The 20,998-nt window shown below is 38.5% G+C and overlaps 2 protein-coding genes across 8 annotated transcripts in view; both read right to left on the bottom strand.

The window, feature by feature from the left end:
* Positions 1–538: 538 nt before the first annotated feature.
* LOC117017833 (olfactory receptor 149) lies at positions 539–1,566 on the bottom strand. Its single transcript, XM_033098423.1, has one exon. It carries the CDS (start codon positions 1,472–1,474, stop codon positions 539–541), a length of 936 nt encoding a protein of 311 aa, XP_032954314.1. The 5' UTR covers positions 1,475–1,566.
* A 16,646-nt stretch (positions 1,567–18,212) lies between these two features.
* Positions 18,213–20,998, bottom strand: part of VWA5A (von Willebrand factor A domain containing 5A) — a 30,759-nt gene continuing 27,973 nt past the window's right edge. For 4 of the 7 annotated variants that reach the window (XM_033098155.1, XM_033098153.1, XM_033098152.1 and 1 more), the window contains 2 exons: positions 20,620–20,746; positions 18,216–20,066 (listed from right to left, as the gene is read on the bottom strand). In XM_033098155.1, the coding sequence (XP_032954046.1) occupies positions 19,987–20,066; positions 20,620–20,746 (207 nt within the window). In that variant the 3' untranslated portion in view covers positions 18,216–19,986. Of the gene's footprint in view, positions 20,067–20,619; positions 20,747–20,998 lie in introns of all 7 variants that reach the window. The other 3 variants (XM_033098156.1, XM_033098158.1, XM_033098151.1) reach the window with 2 other exon arrangements.

Raw genomic sequence — 20,998 nt, forward strand, 5'->3', positions numbered from 1 at the left:
GAAGCCTTTCTCTTTATACAACTTCTTTATGTTTTCTTAGGGTGCTACTTACAGCCATGGGGATGCACATCTCCCACTTTTTTTCAACAACATCTAGACCAATAAAATGAGAGTTTATCCAATTCGGGCATTTGAGGAGACAATCAATGCAACCAAGATGAAGAAGTGTCAGAGTGACAGAGAAAAGAAGAGGAGAAGTGTATATAGGAGGATGAACAAAATAAAGTTTATGAAGCAGAAGGTCCAAGTTGTGCTGCCCACTGGGGAAACACCTTCTTTACCTTATCAGCAGTATAATATCCTCAAGAAAGCACAGATCCCAGAGTCAGAAAACCAGCATTAGGGTCTTCATTCTGCCATCACTCTTTATGTATCCTTCGATAAGTCACTTTAATTCTTTGAATTTTAACCCTACATTGTAAAATGGAGGTAATCATAATAATACCTGCACTCTCAAATCCAAAAATATTTGTAAGACTATTTAAAAATATTCTGTAAGCTATGAAGTGCAGTTGAAATGTTAGCTACTGTTCTCTGTCTACAACTGCTCACGAAGGAAAACCAGTTGATGCAGGACTTTCTTCAGTGATGATTTTACCTCCTTATTCCTGAGGCTGTAGATCAAGGGGTTCAGCATAGGGGTGACCAGGTTATTCATGACCTGAACAGTTGCATCCAGCCAGGGGCTGGGGGTTGGCCTTAGGTAGATGAGGACCACTGGCATGTAGAAAAGTAAGATAGCAGTGAGGTGGGCACTGCAGGTGGAAAAGGCGCGACGTCGGCCCTCCGCAGAGTGGATCTTCAGGATGGAGTATACAATGCAACTGTAGGAGGTGAGGATGAGAAGGAAGCAGCTGAGGGGCATGAGGCCAACACTGATGAACCCCACCATCTCCATGGCTGAGGTATCTGCACAAGCCAACTTCAGCATCACTGGAATATCACAGAAGAAATAGTCCACTTCATTGGAGCCACAGTAGGGCAATTGGAAGGTGAGAGTGGTTAGAAAGGTGGCCTGAATACAGCCAAAAACTGAAGTTCCCAGGGCTAGGATGACACATACTCTGTGGCTCATGATTATTGTGTAGCGTAGAGGGTGACATATGGCAACAAAGCGATCATAGGCCATCACGGTGTACAGGAAACACTCAGTACAACCCAGGAAGTGGTAGAAGAAGAGCTGGGATGCACAGCCAGCATAGGAGATGATTCGACTATTCCCTGAGAGGTAAAAGAGCATCTTGGGGGAACTCACAGAAGGAAAAAATATGTCACACAAAGACAGTTTACTCAGGAAGAAGTACATAGGAGTGTGAAGTGGAGTGGAGGAGACAATTGCCAGTAGGATGAGCAAGTTTCCCATAAGGGTGAATATGTAGAAAGACAAAAACAGGACAAAGAGCATGGTCTCCAGATCCTTTGTGTGTGGGATGCCCAGCAGGATAAACTCAGTCACAACTGAGGCATTCCTCATAGCTGTGAGAAAGTCAGACCTTGAAAAGGGACCCAAGACACCAAAATCTGAATACCAATATCAAATTATCAAGCTTTTTGCTCATTAATGCTTTGGCTGTATTTTTAGCAAGCAACAACCCGCCTTCTTGTGAATGGCAAGATCTATATAAAAATATCAAGTGTTAACAAATGTTTATTTCAGAGCCACAGTCTATCCAACTCCTAGAAAAAAAGGTTTTGTGGAGGTGGATAGTTTTCCTGTATGACAAAATCAGAAATTTAAAGATATGCTCAAAACATTCTCATGTTAAGTTAGAAACCTTCTTATAGTTGTTTAACTTATGGATTTTCTCTCTTTAGGCATATTTATATTTTGAACTTTCACAATATCTTTGAGTAACAAACTCCCACTATTTACTACCCTCTGAAAAACATCAGGAAAAAAATTGCATTAGAAATCAGAACAATGTAAGTTGTAACATGTTCTGGGTTTTGCAACAAAAATACCCTGGTATCATAGTAAAGTTTATGAAATGTCTGTGAAAATATCTGGCAGAAACATAAATCCTAATGATAAGTGTCCCTTTCTTTTATGCATCTTAAACTTATTTCTTTAAGTGCTTTCCCTTAATGTTGGTATTCTATAATTATTTGCAAATAAATGTTTTGTTAAATAATATTGCTGAATAGACTTAGATCATATTCTCTTTAGATTATATTCTTCCAGACTTGGGAGGTCTAATATCCCCAATTTCATCAGGAGGTGCTGCTCTGGTTATTCTGGTCCTTTTAACTTTTCATAGGTGGACTTGAGGCAGCTCTGAAATGTTAAGCAAAAAAAAATAGTTGCAGGAAAGAAAACATCAAATTTATGTTACTGTGATGAAGAAAGACATACAGTGACCCATAGAACAGAAAAGCAAAGAACAGCTCTAATGAGGAAGGTTAAACAAGTCAAGAGCAGGAAGTCGTACCTAAAAGGCACAGAGACCTCTTCCTCTCATAACTCACATACTACTACTATTACTATTACTACTACTACTAATAATAATAATACATAGGTGCATGCATATATACACATGCCATTTAATAAAGATTCACTGTATTTTAAGGACAGAGCTCAACACTTTAAAAATATGATTCATTTTTTAAAGTAACACTATAAGAAGAAACTATTACTATGATTTCCATGTACAGAGAGAAAAACTGAAACTTAGAAAAACGAAGCAAGTTGCCTAAATTTACAGAGCTAGTATGTGACAAGAGCCAAGACTAAAATCTGTTTCTTACCTTTGTTAATGCACTTAGTCATTAGGAAAAGTAGCCTCTGTTAGCCTCTACTTTTTAAGCGGCCTGCTCCACTGCTAGGCAATGGCACCCTTCTAGATGGGTTACATCATCATTTTATACTAAGATGGGAAAAGTATTCTTGTCTTACTTCTTCCCGATCATCTCCAGTCTTGACTTCAGAGCATTCCTAGTTAATATTGAATTTTGTTTTAGAAATCAGACAACAGGCTTATCCTATAACTTTGACACCATTCCTTAATATCAACTCCAATATGGGAGTTTTCAAGTTATAGAGCCACATTCGCCATGGGGATTCCAATCATAAACTGTGGGAAGTGCCACTTAAAAACATATCCCAAAAGAATCACCAAGCTAAAATGAGTAACTCACATACCACCCTAGAATTGAGCAAAAGTGAAGATGACAAAGAGAGAAACAGCGACATTCTGGGGGGAAAATGCTGCTGACAACCTGCTTCTCAATACTAATTCTAGCCACACCTGAATAGCATCTTTGAGTCATGCAAATTTCTTTGAGCTCTGGATCATCTCTGCCTGGTCAATTAAGGCTCCGAGAGGTCTTTGGTCCTTATCTATCATTGCACATCATGATAATGTATGATGATATAATCCTATTTGATTTTTAAGTCCATTTTAGGCAAAAGAAGTCCACAAGGACCAAGACGGTCCCTCTGTGTAGACCTCTTAGTGTGTGAGGAGCAGAGGCATGGGCAGCAGTTGGAACACTCACACAGTCCACCTGAGAACACAATAAAGTTTTCCAAAGTGTTGTAATAAGACCTTACATTTACCGTTTCTGAACAGAGCACAGCATACCCCAGCCAAAGGAGCTGTAGTGTTCCTACTTATAAAGAATTAAGTCTCATAGGGTTTGTATAATCAAGACCTATACACTCTCAATCTCGCTAGATTGCTTCCTTGCAACTTTTTGCAGACTCCCTTAAGCCCTACTTTGGACCCACTGAGGGCTCTGAGGGAGCAATTAGTTTGTCAACCTAGTTTATCCCAACTATGAAATAATAGTAATGAGATCATCAGAAAGGGATGATCAGAAAGTGGGAAATAGCTATGTTCCTCCATGATTGTTTGCATGGTAGAATGAGCTCCAATTCTAACCTTAGATCACCTGCAATGCTACCCCCTCTTTTTAGTTTCTTTTTACATCTTCAAGCCTTTACTTGCGATATCATTTGTCTTATTGCTTTTGAAATTATCTATACATCCATGTGACTGTATCTCTAATAAGCATCAGTACTCAAGACAGAAACCTAATCAGTTGGTAATTATTCATTATGAATTGACTATTATTATGTGCCCTTCAAATCAGTATTCTTACAGAGTAATAGTCACATACTAGGCACATTCATAGTCTAAAGGGACTGTAAACCATCTCAAAAGAAAATGTACTGACTAAGTAGTCATATTCAGTTAACATTTCATTGTAAGCACTTACCATGTGCTAAGCATTATGCCAAATTTTTAAATTATTACATTTACTCTCCAAAAGAAACTTTATAAAGTAGGCGATATTATTTGACAAAGAAACTGAAAAACGTATTTAAAAACTTGAAGATTACACATCTAGAAAGTGACTGAGCTGAGACTCTTTAATTTCAAAGTCAATGTTTTTAAGCACTATCTTATGAGTTCCAGAGATTTGGGTTTTGCGCTCTTTAAGCAGAGGTATAATATGGTCTTCAAATGCTTGCAGGGCTGGTAGAGAGACTTGATAAGTGCTGTTCAATTTGGTGACTCAGGAATCATGAGCAGATGAGGTAGAAATACAGATTTATGTTCAATGTAGATAGGATATGTTTAATTATTAGATGTACATCTAAATGTACAACAATGAAATAAGCAACCTTGTGAAGTTGATAGCTCCTTGTCACTGAGAATATCCAAGCTGGTGCAAAGAGAATCATCTTTTAGGTATGTCATTAAGAATATTCTCAATTAGAATGAATAAGTTGATTTAAAGTTCTTATTAATTCTGAAATTATTTGATTTTATTCATTCTGTAAAAGTTTTCAATGACACTGACCTAACACAATAAAAATGAAACTTTAATGAAGATAATTCAACTAAACCCTGTGCAAAGGAAATGAATATGATAATAGTAGTTAGAAAAGTAATGATTATAATCCTGTTGTAAAACATTTTTAAAAGAAGGGAAACACATGTCATAGAGGGAGTCAAGATGCTACTCAGACAGGGTCTCACAAGATGGGAGTGGCCTGTTGAGATATCTTAGTGAAAAGACCACAGTTTTAATAAGAGCTAGCATTTATTGTGCATTTGTTATATATCAGAATTGTGCTGAGAGCTCTCCATGTGTTGTCTCTTTTAATCCTCACTAGAAATCTAGTAGGTAGTTAGTATTCTTTCTCCCTTCCTATAGAATATTTAGTCTCAAAGAATTTAAACAACTTAACTGCAGTAAAAGAGTTGGTTAAAGGTGGAGCTGTATCACAAATCCAGGATATGATTCCTCCCTTTGTGTCATAAAGAAAAATAATATTATAACTAATTCTGATTTTCAAATACTCTCTCATAACTAAGATCACCTTACATTTGTGGCTGTTCAAGTTGTCTACTGCACTTTTATGTTGTTTTAATTAATTCTCTCAAGAAACATATAGGGTGGATGTTATTAACCCCATTTTGCAAATAAGGACATTGGAACTCAGAACAAATGTGACTTTTCTAAAGTTAGATGAGCCTAGGCATTCCCAAGCTTAGCTCTCTTTCCACTACATCACCACTGCTTCCCAAAATGACTCTATACTGAAAACAGCTGTCCCTGTATGAGAAGAATTATTAACAGATTCACTTCAGATATTTGGAGGAGTGTTATGTATACCCTTACAGTCATTACTGTTTTAATCTTGGATTCCCAGACAAGATTATGGCCTTAAACTATAATGAGAGAGAGAGACAGAGAGACAGAGACAGAGAAGCTTGTCAGTTCATGTACTGTTTCATAGGAAATGAGTCCCAGAAAAGTTAAGGGCTGTTTTGCTATGTTAAACCATTGACTTTCTTCCTACCTCCTTTATTCCTTCTGTCCATCCCTCCTTGTCTCTCTCTCTCTCTCTCTCTCTCTCTCTCTCTCTCTCTCTCTCTCTCTCTCTCTTTCTCCCCTTTCTCTATTTCTTACTGTATAATATTTCAATTTATTCTGACTAATGAACAATTCACAGAGCTGGAGGTTGAAATTATTTTGGTCTACTCTCATACAAAATAAAATAAATGGTAAATATACAGTAGTTTATAGGAAATTAAAATTCAGTATGAAAAATTTTAAATAAAAGGAATACAAAGTTCAGAAAATACCATATACAGTAAATAAACTTTAAACTGAAGACAGAAGGATATTAGCCAGAACTTAATAAATCCAACCTTGATTAAATTTCCTTTTAATCTTTTCCTGCATTCAAGCAACTGTTTAGTTGTGTATCCTTTGATACTTCTAAATTAATCTTTTTCTATGCACAATTACAAAGAGCTGACTATAAAATTACGCAGAATGAATGAAAAGCATATTTAATTGGTCTCTTCAGACTTCAAAAAGAGAATTTAGATAAATAGATCAACCTATGATGTCATTTTGGTATCAACCCTATTCTTTGAGATATTAAAAATGGCTGTCCTTATTTTAAAAGGTGGGGGAAATCATTTGGAATTTGACTTGTCAAGGACAGATTTAAATTGTAAATGCCTCCAAAACAAAATTTGGATCCAACTGTTCTTTCTTTGTGTCTGTCTGTGTGTCCATATATGTATGTTGTAAATGTGAGATAATTTTCTACCTCCAGGTGGTATTGTTAAAATTAATTTAAAGGCAAGCACTTGAAAGGATTGGGTATTCTAAAATTCTCAGAAATATAGAAGCTAACACAAATGATTTTCGGAGTTCATGTGATCTAAAATTAATCCTTAGTAAAAAAAAGCTAGGTAGTTTAAGTTTGTTGGTTTAAGTAGAACAGACATGCCCTTCAAGTTGTTGGTGTTAAATAAGAGTTCCGAAAATTGAGTTTGCAAACTAATCCTAGAAAAAGTGCAACATACCTCATTGCTGAATATCACTACTGTCACCTTCAAAGTACTCCCCTTGGGAAGCTATGCACCTACACCAGCACCTCGTCCACCTTTCAAAGCAATTTGGGAACTCTTTTCTAGAATGGCCATCAGAGCTGCTATCATACTACTCTTGATATCCTGAATGTCTTCAAAATGTCTTCCTTTCAATATTTCCTTTATCTTTGGGTAAAGAAAGAAGTCATTGGGGACCACATCCGGTGAGTAGGGAGGGTGTTCCAATACAGTTATTTGTTTACTGGCTAAAACTCCCTCACAGACAGTGCCATGTGAGCTGGTGCATTGTCGTGACTCAAGAGCCATGAATTGTTGGCAAAAACTTCAGGTCATCTAACTTTTTCACACAGCCTTTTCAGCACTTCCAAATAGTAAACTTGGTTAACTGCCCAGTTGGTACAAATTTATAATGAGTAATCCTTTGATATCAAAAAAGTTTAGCAACATCCTTTTAACTCTTGATTTGGATTGATGGAACTTCTTTGGTCATGGAGAATTAGCTGACTTTCACTGTGCACTTTGACGCTTTGTTTCAGGGGCGTATTGATACACCCGTGTTTCATCACCAGTGATAGCACGGCCCAACACATCGTCTTGCCTTTCCAAAAGGTCCTGGCAAACTTCAATTCTCCTTTGCTTTTGCTCATCGGTGAGCATCTTCCAGACCATTTTTGCACACACCTTTCTCATGCCGAGATTTTCAGTTAAGATTTTCTTAATTGTTTCTCTATCGATGTTTACTTGGTCTGCTATGTTTCTCAGAGTCAGCAGATGCTTTGATGAATTTTTGCAATGTTTTCATCAGTTCTACTTGTTGCTGGCCTCCCTGCCCTCTCTTCAACAGTGACGTGTTCTCTCCCCTCAGAAAAATGTTTAATCCATTTGTACACTGCCATTTTCTTCATGGCATTATCCCCATAAACTTGGACTAACATGTCCCTGATTTCACTTCCACTCTTGCCAAGTTTAACAAGAAACTTAATGTTTGTTCATCGCTCTAATTCAAGATCAGACATTCTCGCGACGGCAACAACAATAAAGAATGCCACTCAGCAAGACACTACCATACGTTGACATGAACACAGCTGTGAGACACCGATTAACCAAGGCTATGAAACCTTACTGAGCTGTTTGTACAGTGCTTCCAATGTAAGCACACAGTGGCAGTTTCACGAACGTAATAGTCATACCTCATATAATATTTAAATTTACCTGGGTTTTACAAAATAAATCTATTAACAATGTTTCTAGAGATTATAAAATGTCAAAGCTAAAGAATGCTAATTGTTTTCTTATTAGTTTTCATTAGAAATGGAGGTTTTAGGGGTTAAAATCTCAATATATATATATATAAATAACTTTGGGGGATCGACCTGTTGGCTCAGGCGGTTGGAGCTCCGTGCTCCTAATGCCGAAGGCTGCCAGTTCGATTCCCATATGGGCCAGTGGGCTCCCAGTCACAAGGCTGCCAGTTTGACTCTTCGATTCCCGCAAGGGATGATGGGCTGTGCCCCCTGCAAATAACAATGGCAATTGGACCTGGAGCTGGACTGTGCCCTCCACAACTAAGATTGAAAAGACAACAACTTGACTTGGAAAAAGTCCTGGAAGTACACAGTGTTCCTCAATAAAGTCCTGTTCCCCTTCCCCAATAAAATCTTAAAAAAAAACAAACAAAAAAAAACTTTGCAGTGTTTCAGAAGGGGCCTTGGCACAACTCAAAAGGTTTATTTTTATGTTTAAATTGCATGGGACACATGTAAAATAAGTGATTAAAAAAAGCCTTCTAGGGCATATTGTACAGGTAAACAATGAGTGTAAATTAAATAGTGAATGCTATGGAAAACCCAAGATGGCTATTTTGTTCTTACTGGCTCACTGGAAAACCCCATTTTTTTTTTTTTTTTTTTTTTTTTTTTGGTTTTTACATTTCTTTGTGCATCATAGTGCACTGAAGCTGGAGTAAAATTAAATGAAGGAACTTAGGATGAGCTGACATTATTGAAAATAGACATCTTCTACTATTGCCTAGGTTTGATGGAGTCACTTAAAGAAAATGCCAATTGGTAACTGCTTCTTTTCACAGTAAGCTCCCAAGAGATAAAGACTTTAAAGATCATTGACTGACACATGGAGATATTATTTATTGGAAAGGACACCAAATAAAAAATGCTGTGGTCACTTGCTGGTTGTGGAAGAATTCACGAGGAGCAGAGGTGTATAAGTCAGAACTCGTATTTAAGAAGAGAAGCACCGGCAGAGGAGTTACTGGGGACAGTCTAGAGTAAATAGCTGCCCCCAGTTTCTGATTAGCGGGGGTTTTATATTTTTCTATGCAGGATGTAAGGTGCTTGTCATCTTGCAGGGGGTTGCTGTTATAGCTGGCTTCTTTTGGAAACCATCTGTTCCCATCTATGATGGATGTAGGGTGCTTGTTAGCTTGCAGGGGTTTGCTGTTACAGTTAGCTTCTTCTGGGAACCGTTCTGTTCCCACGGCTAGCTGGGGGATTCAGAGCCAAGTGGTTTTAATATTTAAACTCATTCCTGTTAACTCACAAGCTCATTTCTGCTAATTCTTTACCTGTCTCATCAAAAGACACTGTCCAACCTCATTGGATGGCAGCTTATTAGGCACCTAACCGTGCATTTACATCAACCCCTATCTATGAGATTCAGCTCTGCCTACAATGAACATCAAAGACTCCTCTAAGTTGAGAAGCAGCTGACATCAGAGGTAGGCAGCTATTCCAATACATCATCAGAAGCTGTGTACTTATTGGTGTTTAATTCAGAACCCATTTTGTTTGATTGTTTTTACCTGTCTGCTAATGACATTAGTCATAATAATAATTACACTTGTTCTTTGGGTTTTTCTGTATAGTCCAACTGTTTATGGTTATTGAAGACGTATAAGATAACTGGTAATACTTTTTTATGCTTTATGTGAATGTTGTACTAGATACAAAATACAGAAAAATGAGACTGAAGGCAAAACTCAGATCAGGTCGGTTCACAGGATAGAAATGATCCAGAGTGACTTCTTTTCATAATAAAGGCCATAAGATCTGACTGCCTTGCATTTACCTGCCCTTCCCTTTTTGAGAAAATTTAGCCTCAAGTCAGATCCCATATGGTATTGCCTCATCTCCAATGGTCAACAAAACAACGTGATACTGAGCCTTCCTAATTCTGTGAGACCACACTATGTGATGAAAATTTTGGTCATTTATGCATCCTTTGAACTGATGCCTGACCAAAACAGGGAATTGTGGACAAAAAAGGGATTCTATAGAAAATAATTTCACAGGATGATCTTGATGGGGAAACTGACTTTAAAATGGTTCCCTGCCACATGGAACTGACCTAAAATGGTGGCCCGAGCAGAGAGAGAAGCCCCCCAGCCTAAGCCCCAGCCCACTTCCGCATAACCCCCTCCAAGCCACACCCCAAGCCAATCATCAGATGACACTTACCCCTTCCCCAACTGAAGGAAGTCCCCAACCCATAAAAACTTGCTCAAAACCTTACTAGGTGCTCAGTCTTTTGGGAAGGATCCCACTGAGTCCACTGGCATAATAAAGCTGACTCTCCTAACTCTCTGAGTGCCGCTTGGGTTCTTTCCAGTCCTGGTATCCATAACATTCTGATCATAAATTTCTAACTGGGCAGGTCATGGTGGGTTATATGCCCCAGGCATATAACTTCATTATAAAAGATTTATCTTTGCCTTGAACAGGATTTACCCATTGATTTTTGTGCATCTAAGTTAACATACCTTTAGAATAAATATAACCACCCTCAAGAAAGCACATACTCTTGTTAAATATCCTGTAATCCAATCCCCACCTTGCTTTCTCCTACCTTCATGTAATCTTATGTTCCCTCCTTAATTTCAAAGGCATAGAAGTCATTCTTCAAAGTATTTGAGATCTTGCATTTTAAGATTGTCAATTTGGCTTAAATAAAACCTCATAAAAATTTTCTACAGGGTTGGACGTTCTTACATTATCATGTTAAAGAGAAAATCACAGGCCCCAAAGGGCATCATTCATATTAAAAGTCCATGATACCAAACCTAGAATTAATACCTGATTGAATTGCAGTTTTAATCTCTTTCAGAAATGTAATCTTAATTAACTTTAACCAGTCTTCAACTTTCTGATCATGCACCAGTAAAGTAATCTTTTATGTAGGCACTCTCTATCCCCCACAGAATGAAGAAGCAAGGCAATCTACATGATAAAAATCCTTCCCCTTCTCTTCCCCCAAAGAAAAGTTGTCCTGGCCCAAATATAATCCTTCTTTTCTTTCCGTAATAACTTCCTCACCCCAACCCTCTTCCTATAATATCTCTCCATTTTGTTCAACCACTTAGAGCACCCTTCTGTTTGCTACATGGAATACTGCCTGATTCACAAATCACTTTATTAAGCCAATTAGATCCTCAAATTTATACTCAGTTGATTTTTTTTTTTAACACTGCATAAGTAACAATGGCTTCCTGCCTGATTATTTAATATCCTAAATACTTTACTGCCTCAAGGCTTTTGCAAGTACTATTTCTTCTGCCTTTTCCCAGATATCAGGACAGTTCTTTTTCTTATATTTAGTCAGTTCAAATTACATGAGAAAAGTCTTGCCTAAAGAGAATTTTTATAACAGTTTATTTGAGCCAAACTGATGGCACTTGCCAGGAAGCAAGATCTCTAATGTTCCAGACAATGACAGTTTTGCAGTTTCTTTTATGCGTTTGGAATTAAGGAGGGAATGTAAAGAAGATTACGTGAAGGTGGGAGAAAGTAAGAAGGGAATTGGAATACAGGATAGTTAACAGATTATATGCTCCTTTGAGAGTGGTTATGCTTCCTTCTGGGGGATCTGAAAAAGAGGCATTTGAAAGGTGTGCTAACCTATGTGCACCAAAAAAAAAAAAAAAAAAAGGAAAAAAAAGGACAAGGCTTGCTCAAGGTAAAGATAAATGACGTACTAAAGAAGTTATATGACTGGGGCATGACTACCCACAGTTAGGAATTTATGATCAAATCACCCTGTGAGGTTACTTTCAGTTAGATTTACTACAGTGCCTCTATTCATCCACACCACCTTCCACAGTATGTATTTCTTTCTAGGGTCCTTTTTGGTTTTGTTTGTTTCGTTGGTTGGTTGATTGGGCTTTTTTGCTATTGTTTCTTTCCCTCAGCAAGGGTGGAAGATCCTTGAGGAAACTGACTTTGTTTCCCTCAGCAAGAGTGGAAGGTCCATGAGGAAACTGACTTTTGTCTATTTAGTTCACTGTTGTTTCTCCACTTTGTAGAACAAAGCCAGGCACATGGTAAGTGCTCTAAAATATTTGTTAAATCAATTAATTGAAAACTTATTTCCGTCATTGTTTGTCTGTCTTCCTCTGATAGAATGCAAATTCCATGAGGATACTAGTTTTTCTTTGCTTGTTTTGTTCACCACTGTGTCCCCAACGTCTAGAAGAGTGCTGGGCACTGTTAATTAATTTCACTGGGATTCTCAGAGGAAGAAACACTATAAAAAGGCTCAGAGGAAAATAAAATAAATGTCCTTCTAGGAACTTAAATTAGTTCTGAATGGCTAAAGATCAGAGCATAGGGTCTGGAATGATATTTGCAAAAATGAGAGAAAAAGCAGAGCCTAAATCAAGAAGGGCCTTGTGAAGCCAATTTAAGGACTTCTATTTAGGCTGTTTCCTAAGGGCTAAAGTGAAATACCAAATTATGAGTAATAATGATAAAGGTTAGCTAGCATGTCCCTAGGTAGACAGGGAGGTCCCTGGTGGAATAAACAAAGACAGCCATATCCTAAACTTCTGGTTTTGAAGTCACTCCTTTGCTCCAGGACATAATGTAACAAGGCCTTGAGGTTAATCATAAAATTCCTTTGGGCCTGACAAACGGAGCTGATCTGATAGATAAGAGTGGGTTACTTTGCTAATTCCTTCAAGATGAGCAAGCGGAACAAACCTGGTAGACGAATTTCATTAGAAGGCACCAGTTCCCTTCTTCAAACAAGTTCCCTTCTTCAAACAGCTCCCCTTCCCCAAGCAGGCAAGGGAAGGTATAAAAGTAAGAGCTTTTGCCTCAGTCAGGGGCACCCCCCATTCAGGTCCCCCTCCCGCTCGGGATCTGCAACCTCTTCTCCTGCCTCTAATAAACTATCCTCTTTTTAAAATTTTTTGCCTCTCCCTGGTCCGTGTTTCCATTCTTCGGCTTCACGAGACAGGATCCCGGCCTGCACTCAAAAACTGCCGACAGATCCAACATCACCTACATCAGTAAGTCAATATTGAAGGGTGTGAAATGATAGTTCTGCCTTTTAGAAAGTTTCTTCTCATGGGAAGGTGACAAACAAATTGGAAATTTGAAATATATTTGGGTATTGTCCCTGATTCCTGGCACAGAGCTCTTTAAACCCTTGGAATTTCTGAGAGGAGTGTCCTTTGTCATTCATAAGGGGCCTATTTTGAGCAGACCTGAGTTTATGCTGAGATAATTTAGGGGGCTGAAAACCTCTGGAAAGGCTCAGGATAAGGCTGGTCATCAGAAGGACCAAGTGATTAGACGTTTGGAACTTTCAGCCATACCCACTGACCTCTAGGAAGAGGTCGAGGACTACAGATTAAGGTCTATAAAAGGTTTTGAACCAAAACAGTTAATGAGTTATCAACTGGGAAAGTGGCCCAATCAAGCCAGAAGCTCCTGTACTCTGGACCCTTCCAGACCTCATCCTAGGTACTCTTCATCAACAGTCTATTCATCTGTATTCTTTATAATAAACTGGTAAACATTCCTCTAAGTAAATATTTCTCTGAGTTCTGTGAGCTGCTCTAAAATTGATCAAACCTGAGGAGGGGTTCATGGTGTTAAAACAGGGGATTGTCAAGGTGGCACTGTTTATCTTCTATTTTGACCTCTGGTATAATTTGATTTAACAAATGTAATTTAGTTTGGGACTTTTTGAAAGCTTTCTTTTCTTTCTTTACTCTTAATGATTCTGCTTCCTATACATTTACTATGCAGACCAGCTCCAGTGTTTCTATTTACTTGGCCCAGTGCTGGCCCTGTGACTTGGGAAAGGTTTTGCATCTGTATGGGATCCACTCCTAGCTTCAACTTAAATCTACATAACATACAAAGACTTAACCACACCTTCCCCCTCCCCCAACTATAGGCCAAAGCAATTTGCATCCTGGTTAGAAAATATAAAACTTGAGACCAAAGACTCAACGCAGTAGTTTGCAGTAGTTTCCTGCACACTGCCCAGCTGACCCTACTTTTACTTTAGTAAATCTTCCTTCTGTATTTCTACCTAACTCATTAATTCTTTCATGGCCCACAAGTAAGCAGACACAACACATGAGAGCTTCCAAATTATAGCCAGTCTGTCAGAGGAACACATAACAACCTTAACCTGCAGTTGGCATCTGAATTGGAGGTAGCCTTGTAGGACTGAGCCTTTAGCCTTAGGCCCTGATCTCCAGGTACAAAGTGTCAGAGGTGAGCTAATTGTTGCTGATGCTGGAAGACGTACACATAGAGGAGGGTATATACTATTGAACTAAAATGTATGATAGTGTTTGTTTTATTTATATAAATAAAATTCAATGTTTGCCAGTATATTTTTCTCTTTGAGAGCCAGTCACCCACAAACAGATTCAGAAATTTTAGTGAAAATTTGAGATTAAGTTTGATATTTATTTACTTAAAATATAAGTAATGTGAGGTACTCAAATTCATTTTGGAACTTGTATCGGGCTCTCAATTTTCTTTTCATTCATCACAATTTGTGAAATACATATATGATCTTAAAGATTCTGGGGAGTTTAGTTCATCGATTTGCATTTTAAAGTTTCCAGGGAAAAGATTTTATCAGAGCCAGCCTACCTAAAAGAAGGGCATTTCTCCCACTCTAGTCTCCTCTAGCTTACTTGTCTCACCTGTAGGGTGGTGAGACAGGTTAGTCAGCACGTTGTTAGGTAAACAAGGAAGTCCCTAGTAGAATAAACAAAGATAGCCACATCTTGGAGTGCCAGGTTCTAAAATGACTCATTTGCTCCAGGGCAACAATGTAATATTCCTCTAGGGATAAATGGGTTATTTCATAAATCCCTTTAGCTGGACAAACAGAGCAAATCTGATAGACAGAACCCATTAGAAGGCACCAGCCCCCTTTCCCGAGCATAAAAACAAGAGCCACAAAAGGCAAAACTTAGTCATTGGGCATCCCAATTTTGGGTACCCCCTCTGGTAAGAGAGCTGTACTTTTACTTTAATAAAAATCTTTGCTCCTCTACCTCTCCTTCTGAGTCCGCATTCTCACTCTTCATGTAAGTGAGACCACGATCTCCCAGCACCAGACACCAGAATCCTGTAACAGTGAGTGCAGCTAAGAAACACTTGTAGAGGTAATAGGTGAGGAATACAGGCCCACTGAAGACAGATTCAATTATAAGATTGCAGGAAGAGATGGGTAATATAAGCAGAGAGAAGGAAACTCTAAAAGGCATCAATATGAAATACTAGAAATGGAAAACACTGTATAAAAGAAATGAAGGATGCTTTGATGAGCTCACTATTAGACTTAACATAACTGAATAAAAAGTATTTGAGCTGAAAGATAAATAGAAACTTCCCAAACTGAAATGAAAAGAGAAAAACCTGTGTGGGGACAGAGCCCCAGAAAGCAGTTTTCAGGCTCTCGGCCTCACATAGAAAGGTGCTGGCTTAGGTAGTAAATGGCCATCAACTGTGATTGCATGGCCATCAGCTGTGGCTAGTTGGCCGTCAGCTGTAACCAGTGAGCCATTAGGCACTAATATAACTGCTGTGGCTAGGCTAGCAAAGAATGGGGGCTAGCAAGGAGATGGTGGCTGAGCCTGCAAGCGGCACAGTGAGGGTTGAGAATTGTGTGGCTCCTGCTTCCTGTGTCTCCAACCCAGCCGCCAGCGAGAGTATAGTGGTGTGACTCCCCTACCTATGGCTCCGTGGGTGTTCCTTTTTGGCCTCACCATGTCCTGCGTTCTTATGTGGGGAGCGGGAGCTGAGACCCCGCACGACACATGGTGCTGTGAGCAGGATCCCCCGCATGACAACCTGAAAAGAAAAAAAAAAAAAAAAAAAAACAAGAAGAAAACAGAGTAGAACATCCAAAAACTGTGGGTTGTGGTACAATTTTAAAAGGTATAGCATATGTGTAATTGTAATATCAGAAAAAGAAAAAAGAAACAACAGACCAGAGAAATATTTCAATAATGCCCCCCCCCAAAAAAAAAATTAATAACAAACACAAAAGCACAGACCCAAGAAGCTCAGATAATGCCAGCCAGGAAAAATACAAAAATATCTACATTTATGATTGTCATATTCAAACTGCAGAAAACCAAATAAAGAGAAAATCTTGAAATAAGTTATAGTGGGGAAAAACGCTCTATTCACAAAGGAAAAGAATGAGAATTACAGCAGATTCCTTGCCAAAAATGATAAAAGCAAGGAAAGAGTGAATGAAACATTTAAAGTGTTGAAATATGTACAGGATAGGGTATAGAATTCTGCATCTGTAAAATTATCTTTCACAAGTAAAGAAGAAATAAAACTTTCCCAGAAAAACAAAAACTGAGGGGACCCTTTTTTAGCAGATCTGTTTTGTAAGAAGTATTAAAAGAAATTCTTCAGGAAGAAGGAATATGATATAGGTCAGAACTCACATCTACGTAAAGAAAGTGTCAGAGAAGGAATAAATAAAAGTGAAATAAATCTTTGCTTTTTCTTAATTGATCTAAAATACGACTTTTTAAAGTAATAACAACAAAGTATTGGGTATAACATATGGATAAGAGAAATGAATAGCAGTAGTGCCACAATGGATGGCAGGGAAGAATTAGAAAAACTGTTATAAGGTATCTGCATTACACATAAAGTGATAGTGTTATTTGAAGGTGGATTTAGGGTTATTTTAACATGTGTATTACAAACTCTAGGACAACTAAAAAAATAAAAAGTATAATTGATATATTGAGAGTGGAGATAAAATTAAATCACATAAAATGTCTAACTAAAATCAGAGAAGGCAAAATAAGAGGGGAATTTTTTTTTAAATGCAACAAATAAAAAACAGTTAAACATGGTATATATCAATCTGATCATATTAATAATTACTTTATTAAGTCAAAAGTAAAAGAATGGAGAAATACATACCATGCTAACACTAATCAAAGCAAAGCTGGAGTGGCTGTATTCATTTTAGACAAAGCAGATTTGAGAACAAGGAAAATCCTCAAGATAAAGGTATTACATAATGGTAAAAGGGTCAATTCTCCAAGAAAATATAATCTTAAATGTGTATGCACCTAACAAGGAAACATCAAAATATGTGAGGCAAAAACTGATAAAACTGAAAGGATACATGGTGTTAGCTCATTGCATGGGGTTTTTCTTGGTTTTCTTCTGGACAATTAGATACTTCAAGCAGATGGACGGTTTTTAAGGAAGCAATGGCTGGGAGTTTGGAGAGGAAAAGCAAATGCTACATGATTCACAGAATGATTATGTTGAAATTGGGGAAAATAGGCAATGGGTTTCATTCATAAGTCTATGCAGAACACGGTACCCTGCACTGGAGACACTGGGCTCAATCTGAGTGGGAGAATCTTGAGGCCATGCTCTCTGCCATCTTTTTTGTGGCCAAGTCAGCAGCAGCCAGAAAACAGCAAGGTGAGGTCCACCAGTGGGAGATAAGAGCAGCTCCTCACTTGGGCTCCTTGCCTGGACTATCAGATCCTCAAAGCACAGATGGTGCTTTATATTTTCTCAAAACATGAAGCACCAGCTCTGAAAGTGGGCATCAATGAACGTGCTTGGTGATTATGAAGACTGACACTTATCTAGATTTGAGGAATTTCAGTTGGCACATTTCATAGCATAAGAGCTCAAATGGAAAAATAAAGCCACGCTATTTTAAAACCGTAGTTGACCTCTATATCTATGAGTCTGTTTCTGTTTCCTTCATTTATTTTGTTCTTTAGATTCCACATATAAGTGAAATCATATAGTATGGTTCCAGGTCGGTACTAGACTTATCGGGGACAACTTCATAAATTATATAAATGTCTAACCACAATGCTGTACACCTGATACTAATATAAAATATTGAATTTCAACTGCAGTTAAAAAAACAAAAAAACAAAAAAAACAAAACTGTAATTGATTCTGCATTATAAAGGAGAAGACAAAAGACCACTTTATTTTGTGTTTGATTTAGAAGACCCCAAGCCCTAGCCCAGTCTGGAAGCTGAAGAGTGAGAAAAGGGGAGGTAAACCATAAATATAATAACACATGCTCTACGTAATAAATGTAAAGGGTCATTTTTTCTGGGCAGTGGGCAGATCTAGACATTTCATGGTCCTTACAAAGTTGTCTCCTCTGTCATTACATCAATATGGCCTATCTACATGGCAGATTTGGAAACAAGCCTGTTTCATGAAAAAAGCTAAGCCTTCACTTCTCAGTTTAATGTGCACATGAATTACTGGGAGACCTGTGTTGAAATGGAGATTTTGATAAAGTAGTTCTTTGTGGTTGCCTAAAAGCCTGCATTTCTAACAAGCTTCCAGGTGATGCCACAGCCCTCCAGTCCTGGGAGATCAGTCTCTATTATGCAACTCAAGCAAATCACGCCAGTTCACTCAGCAGTTTAATGGAACTCAGCGTAGGCCCATCCTATACCTTAAAGGATGAACAGATATTGAGGTCTGGATTCTTGAGTATTCAAGGTGAAAGTGATAACAGAGTTCTAATTCAATCATTTAGTTTTACAGATGGGTATACTAAGCTCATGAGAAGTTATTTATTTATTTGAGAAGTTATTTATTTATTTATCATCGCTTAACTATTTAAGTGTGTGGTCAGGACTTAAACAGTAGTTTTCTGTCCAGTGCCCTTAACTTGCTTCAAGTAAGACAGGAAATCAGCCTAAAACGTAAGTTATGGGGACAGTACACAGTGCGAACATTGGCAGCATCAGAAAAGTTGGAAGGAAAAACAAGGCATAATTAAACCAATGCAGGTTCAGTGAATAAATCTACAAAAGATCAGATACAACAAAGTGCAGAGTAGAGATAGCCATTTTAATATTGATACAACAGTATTTTAGGGGACAACACATCAAATAGGGTCACTTTCACTAGGATAGAGAATGTAGAATATAAAGGTCACAAACAATCAAGGGGCTCTCCTTCCTTTATAATGGGGTAGTTAAGGTCTCAGGCAAAACTACCTTTAAACTTTTTGTTTCCTTTAGTATACTAGATCAGAGCGTGCTTTAGGAGCCTCACAGGTTCAGGCTAGGAGTAAGGATTCCATTATCATCCTTTTACTAAGATGGTTCCTGATTAAAGAGAAACATGTCCCCAAGAGGTATAATTCAACCCAAGTCCTTTAGGCAATGAGAGAGAAGACATGCAGTATCGGGTAGCAAAACCCAAATAGCATCCATCAAGAAGGTCCCCAACAGTGCCATTGCTCACACTGGACCCATTGAGTCTCTTTGTCATTTGAGGTTATATCAATCCCAGCATTGGCTTTTAACCTCCCTTCCTCGTCTCTAAGAATAGAAAACTGTATAGTTCCCCAGTCTGGTCCTGATAAGTATATAAAATCAAAAGCAAATAAAAATAATGCAGAGAATTCTCTAATTCAGGCATTCTCTAACATCAATGTTGTAATCTTTAGTCTGGAGTCTATGTCACTTGTTTTTCATGTTATCACTCTGGAAAACCTAGGAGGAACCTTACTGCCTAGGAATCCTTTGATTACTTGCCTAGGAATCCGTTTCTCCAAGAAAGGGAACATGTTCTGGGACTACTGACACTTCACTGAGGGTATTTGCTGGGGAAAGGAAAATTATATCCAAAGGAAAATCATTATCTTAATGAAAATTATATCCTGGAACACAGAGGCAGGGGTCAGGGGTGGGCATCCTTTACTTTTATGACAAGAAACTGACAGGGCAGGTGTAAAATACAAAAACACATTACAGCAGAAGAAGGCGTAAAGAAAAGGACAGTAGCATAGAAGAAGATCTTGTTTTTTCTGGATGGTATCCTCAGAGGACAAAGATGGCAGGATCCACAGATGATTTCAGGAAAGCAATAGCAGCTCTCATAAGCACATTCATGACAGAGCCTGTTATGAGGAGAAAATAAGAATTAGGGCTGAGGGAAGCAGTAAGAATAAATGCTTCTCTTCCAGTCTCCCTTAAACTATCCCAGTCATCTCCCCAGAGTCCTGCTTTTATCTTTCTCCAATACCCTGACTTTTCCCTTCACATTGCCCAAAGTCCCTTTAATCTTCTCTAGCCCCAGAAATACTCAGCAGCAGTGAGATAATAAACACTCAAGGAGTAAGTGCTCCAAGTCCAGTCTCACACTCAGTGTAGTACTGACATAGTAAGGAGAATAAATGCCACCTCATATCTTTCTCACAATTCACTCTCCGATCCATGTCCCTTTCCCTCTTTGCATACCTCCCCACCTCCTCCAATTTAGATTGTACCTTCATCCCGCCAAGGAAAGAACTATCTGGGAGATGATAAAAGGTCTGGACCGAGATGCTTGGGGGAGAGGACTACAGGTTTTCCCTCTTGTCACCCTATCTGAGGCCTGGAGGCTCAGTGTCAGGGAAGATGCCTACATCCCTAAGGAGCTAAGGAGATGGGGTCTTAGGATGGTGTTCCTACCTGCATGCATGTGAATCCAGGCCACAGCTTTTCTTTCCAGAAGCTCCCACTCGGACTTCATGTCCTTAGCATTGGCATGGAGCCAGAGCACCGCCAAGACTGTGGCCCAGCCTGAGGAATCCCCATTCTGTACAATAGATAGAGACTTCCCTGAAGACTTCAAGTTGGAGCAAGAAACCCCTCAAGGGAATACATAAAGCTCGGCTCCCTCCTTACTTACCTTGCCCCAAACTGTTGTTACTAAATGAGATTTAGTAACAGGTTTATGACTTGCAATGCATACTGCCAGGCTCTAAAACCTCAGGGCAACAATCCACTGAATCTTAGGGTAGAAAGGTCTTAAAATTTAAATTTATTGTAACCACGGGGACAGTGCTTG

The sequence above is a fragment of the Rhinolophus ferrumequinum genome, chromosome 25 (assembly GCF_004115265.2).
Source record: "Rhinolophus ferrumequinum isolate MPI-CBG mRhiFer1 chromosome 25, mRhiFer1_v1.p, whole genome shotgun sequence".
Taxonomy (NCBI): domain Eukaryota; kingdom Metazoa; phylum Chordata; class Mammalia; order Chiroptera; family Rhinolophidae; genus Rhinolophus; species Rhinolophus ferrumequinum.